General features: G+C 37.5%; 1 protein-coding gene across 1 annotated transcript; it reads left to right on the top strand.

Moving 5' to 3' along the window:
• Positions 1-3,120: 3,120 nt before the first annotated feature.
• Positions 3,121-4,310, top strand: LOC126669133 (uncharacterized). The gene is made up of 5 exons (XM_050362485.1): positions 3,121-3,368; positions 3,514-3,586; positions 3,667-3,960; positions 4,036-4,143; positions 4,293-4,310. The coding sequence occupies exons 1-5, from the start codon at positions 3,121-3,123 to the stop codon at positions 4,308-4,310; spliced, it is 741 nt and encodes a 246-aa protein (XP_050218442.1).
• Positions 4,311-5,269: the final 959 nt, after the last annotated feature.

Raw genomic sequence — 5,269 nt, 5'->3', positions numbered from 1 at the left:
ATATTTAAAAAATTGACATTTATTTAAGTCTAACTTCTTTTCAAAAAAAAAAAAACTTTTTAAAAAAAGTCTAACTTGTTTCATGCAATTGTACAGCATTTTCTAGACGTTTTTGTAAACTTCATGTTTTAAACGATCGTTCATATTGTATACAATAGTTCATAATTTTTGCCCAGCTCTACTTTTTCGTTTTCTAGACAGTTTAGGGAAGGACCGTTCAAAGTAAAATGACCGATCATTTAACACGTTTAAACAATCGTTTACTAATGATTTTTTAAATTATTTTTCGAACGTTTAAAGTGAACGGTCGTGCACTTTTTTGAACGATCGTTTAGATTGTTCTAACACTTCATTAATGAAGATATTCAAGGGAAAATAACGGGAAGAAACTGGTTTAGACCAATGGGACTTTGGCACATCATCAAGAAGCCATTAAATACTTATTCTAACCCTTTGTATTTAGTTGGAACAATTATTGCAAACCTTCAAAACTCTCAACTATCAAAAACTCTCTCAAATTTATTGTGCATCAATTCTTCATATTGATTTCTTGTTGTTCTAGTTAGTTAGAGCATTTATTGTTTTGATTGTGAGTTATTGATTAAGTCTTATAAAATAAAGGGTTAATTCCTAAAAAAATCACGAACTTTACACGAAGTTTCATTTTAATCATGACCTTTAAAAGCTGCCATTTAAAGACACGAACTTTCATATTGTTTCAAATTCATCATTTCAGTGTATTTTTATTAATTAAATTCTTCACTAAATCAATAATGAAAGACCCAAATTATTAATTAACATCAAATCTTATTATCTTTCGGTTAGAGTATCTAGGATTAGGAATTTTTAATCAGATAAACTACACCGAATTTTACTTTGGTGATAGATTTGAAATAAAATGAAAGTTCGTGCCTTTAAATGAAAACTTTTAAAGGTCATGATTAAAATGAAACTTCGTGTAAAGTTCGTGATTTTTTTAGAAATTAATCCTAAAATAAATTAGTTGCAAGTTATGAGTTTAGCTTTGGAAAAACTCTAAGTTGGGTGTTTAGTTTTACAACACCATTTTTATAACTTGTAATCAAGTTTTATTTCGTGAAAATCTCAATCATTGATTGAGAAGTGGATGTCGGGTTGTGTTTAAGTCGAACCACTCTAAAATTACTTTGTGTTCTTGTCTTATACCCTAATCTCCTCTAATCTTTTCTTAACCAATTTTTTAACTAAACCAAATTCACCCCCCCTCTTAGGTATTTCAATTGGTATTAGAGCACGGTTGCTCATTTAGTGCTTAATTAAGAGTTTAAAGATGTTAATGGCTACCGAAAATTTCACTCATACACTTAGGCCGATCTTTAATTGGCCGGATTTTCCAAATTGTTTGTTCAAGATGGAAAACTACTTAGATATGGAAGAAGTAAATCTTTGAAGGATTGTCATAAAAGAATACAAAACTCCTTCTCAAATAATTGATGATGTTGAAGTTCCATGGCCAAGAGATGAGTGGACAAAAGAGCAAATTGAAGCTAATGCTCTCAACCAAAAAGCTATGTGTGTTATTTTTGGTTCTTTATCTAGAGAAGAACAATCAAGAGTTCAACATTGTGCTTGTCCTTATGACATGTGGAAGATCCTAGAGAATTACAATTAAGGTACGGTTTAAGAGAAGAACAAAAAGGTGGAGCTTTAATTGGGGAATATGAAGCATTTAATCACAAGGCCAATGAGAACGTAACTTAAATCACCAATAGACTCCTTGCAATCACCTCCAACCTCAAGAAGTTTGGTAAGCATTATCCGCTTGGTGAAATCAATGGAAAAATCAATGGAAATGAAGTTTGCGAAATGAACGTTTATGATGATTTCGACAGATTATCTATTTTCAAACCGAAAGGGCGACCTGTAGGTGCTTGTCGGAAAATATATCTGGATGATGCTGAATATGTTGCTGCCCGAAGCTATATCCTTTTAAATTGCCTGAAATCGAACCTTACAGAGAGTAAGTCTTAATATACACATTTAAGTTCAGTATTGAAGAATTTGATACAAATTGTATTAATTCGCTCGTATTCTTGTAAATAGAGCTTTTAAAGGCGAGTTGTATGAAATCAACCCCAAAATTACACAGACCGAAGTTGTAGTCAAGTTGGAGAGTGAATTCGCCTTTTGGTTCGAGCAATATGTAAGTGAAAGACCCAACTGTTTTATCGTCGTAGTTGTATATATTATCGTGTTGATCCGTATAATAACTGTGCTACAGGTGAAAGACCCAACTGTCTGTACCAATCCCTATATTCTAAGTCTTGCAAAAGGACCGCTTAGATCGGTCAAAACATTCAAGGGGTATTGTGTGAACGGTTTGAAATTCAATACTGAAGAATATGGGCAAGATCGGGTTACAATGAATAGCGGAGTCTGTGTAAAAGGATCACTCTACGACCCGGCTGAAAGCGATTTTTATGGAGTGTTGATTGACATTATCGAGTTAGAGTATCCAGCTCTACCAATAAAAAGGATGGTTTTATATAAATGTAATTGGTTTGATCCTACGAAAAAGGTTGGTATGTTAGTCCATCCTCGGTGTAACATAGTGGATGTTAATCACATAAAGAGGTACAACAAATACGAACCTTTCATTTTAGCTGAACAGTCCGATCAAGTACATTACTTACCTTATCCTAGCAAAAAGCGGGACAAGAAAGATTGATGTGCAGCATGCAAGATAAAAGCTCGCTCTGAGCTTGACATGCCTGAAACAACTGTTCCAGCTTTCCAAGATGATAGTGCAGAACATCCGCTCGATGTCATAACAAATGACGAACCGACAAATTTAGTTGATCCGAATGGCAAGGCAAACGAGGCTGCATTACACAACCCTCCAGTAATAGAGACGGAAGATGATTATCCACCATCCTCATCAGACGATGATGACATTGGAGCGGAAGATGATATAGAAATTGCGTGATTTGTTTTAATGTCATTTCTATAGAATTTTGACTTTTATTTACGTTTGTTGATGTAGTAACTTTATTTTGTTAAAAAATTATGTGTTATAGTTTTTATAATAGATGTGTTTATTTTTTTCTTGTCAAATATTGTTTTGTAATCTTTTTTGCTGATATGAGAGGTTTAGGTTCTTCTTCTACCGGCCGAGGCAGGGGTAGGGATACATGTCAGGGACGCAGACGTGGACGCGGCCGTGGCGACCTAGAGCATGATCCACTTGAGGGCTCGGATCCCGGGGCTGAGCAGCAGGTGCTAGCGGGTAGACCCGCGCCGCGGAGAGCGACGAGACAGCCGCAGCCACAGGACGAGCCGCTAGCTACAGACGAGACTGGGAGGGTTAGAGTCACCCCTGATGCTGCAAGGTATGATTGACAACTTTTTTTAAAAAAATATTATTTCAAAAATGTGAAAATTAAGTGTTTTTGTAATGTACAGAGAAAGGTTACTAGATAGCAGGAGCGACAGCGGGAACATATCTAGGGCGATCTTGCCCATTTTCTGAGCTAGCTGGTTCGCTGAGGGTTCCTCGTGGAAGAAGTTGACAGCAGAGCATAAGAGCTTCTACTTCGAGGAGTTCAAGGTTGTTAAATTAATATTTTAAATTTATGTTTTACTTTCTTTTTTGATTTCTAATTGTTTTTATTAATTTATGGTTTGCAGAAGGGTTTTTGCTGGGACTCGACCTACCCTGAGGACCTGATTAGAGGGGCCTTCTACCGACATGCGGCAAATCGGTACAAAGATACTCTCCACAACATGAAGCCGGATAAAAAAGAGGGCAGTGTTAGTGCTGATACTTGGGCGTCATGGAAGCGAGACTGGAATACTGCTGAGGCTAAGAAGAAGTCTGAGATAGCACGAGCTAATCGGATGAGTGAGCCGTCCGGAGCTGGCACCGGACCAGTTCGACATACCGCAGGATCGCGATCGGCTACGAGGCATAAGACAGTTATGGTGTGTTTTTAATATTAATAATCGTGTTATATATTTTGTTTATCTACTAATTAACTTTTTCATGTCATATGATAGACTGAGGAGCTCGGGCGAGAGCCCAATTTGGCTGAGTTGCATGTGCGGTTGCACCTGACCAAACCTGATCGGACTGTCTTTTTTGACAAGAGATCAAAGGATAAAAATGTAAGTTTATTTTAACCTTAAGTGACTGTTTAATATGAAATAGATATAACTTTATAAAGTTAGTTGTTTATAGGATGTTTACGTGTTTGTTGTGGGTGTTGTAATTGCTATTACGTATTGTTGAATAGAGTTGTCTGTAGTTTTTGCAGGATGTTCCTGAAAAATGAGTGATGATCAAATTTTAGAGAAAATGCTGTCGAATTTTAGTTAGAAATGTAGGTTTAAACTGATATTTGTGAAGTATTTTTACAAAGTTTCACTAAATTATAAATTTATATTTTTTAATCTCAAGACCGTTTCCAGGGAGAGCGTGCTGCAGCGACCTAGTCTCATGCAGCTGGGGAAGGGAGTTCGTCGGCTCTAGAGCCGATCGACGAGAACGAGCTGTTTTTGTCTCTCGAGGCAATCAAGAAGCAGCGAGTCTATGGTATTGGTTCGGCTTAAGCATCCTACGTCGGCCAGAGCAGCCGATTGCGCCGCGGCGGATCATCCCAGACACAGCAGCAGGCAGTCGTTAGTGAGGAGATCGAGCAGCGCATTGCTAGAGAGGTTGAGGAGCGGCTCGAGCAGCGGATGCGTACTGTGGAGGCGGGTTTTGAAGAGCGGGTCGAGCAGCGGATCCGTACTGTGGAGGCGGGTTTCGACGAGCGGATCCGTACTGAGCTTGCGCGGCTAATGACTTCACTCCCACTAGAGTTACGGCCGCAGTTTCCCCCACCTCCACCTCCACCTGCTGATGACACTACTAGTTTGGGGTAGTATAGTATTTGGACTTGGATTTTATAATACAATTTGCATATTTTGACTTATTTAGTATTTATCAAATTGTATACTTTTTACCGTTTATTTATATATAATGGTTTCGGTTTATGTTTATTTGTTGTCTATCGTGTATGTGATTAGTGAGTCAACTGGTTTATTAAAAAACAGGAAAAACCGAAAAATGCCTAAAAACGGGAATTTTCTCCCGAAAATATAAATAATTAACGACCAACTTTGAGCTTTTAACGACGGAATTTTCGTCGCTAAATTGCTCTAAAAAACGACAAAACTGGATTATTAGCGACGGATATTCCGTCTCTAAATGGCCTAGTTTAGCGACGACAATTAGCGACGGATTTGTCCG

The sequence above is a fragment of the Mercurialis annua genome, linkage group LG1-X, assembly GCF_937616625.2.
Source record: "Mercurialis annua linkage group LG1-X, ddMerAnnu1.2, whole genome shotgun sequence".
Lineage (NCBI taxonomy): Eukaryota > Viridiplantae > Streptophyta > Magnoliopsida > Malpighiales > Euphorbiaceae > Mercurialis > Mercurialis annua.
This window is presented reverse-complemented; position numbering and strand designations above follow the sequence as displayed.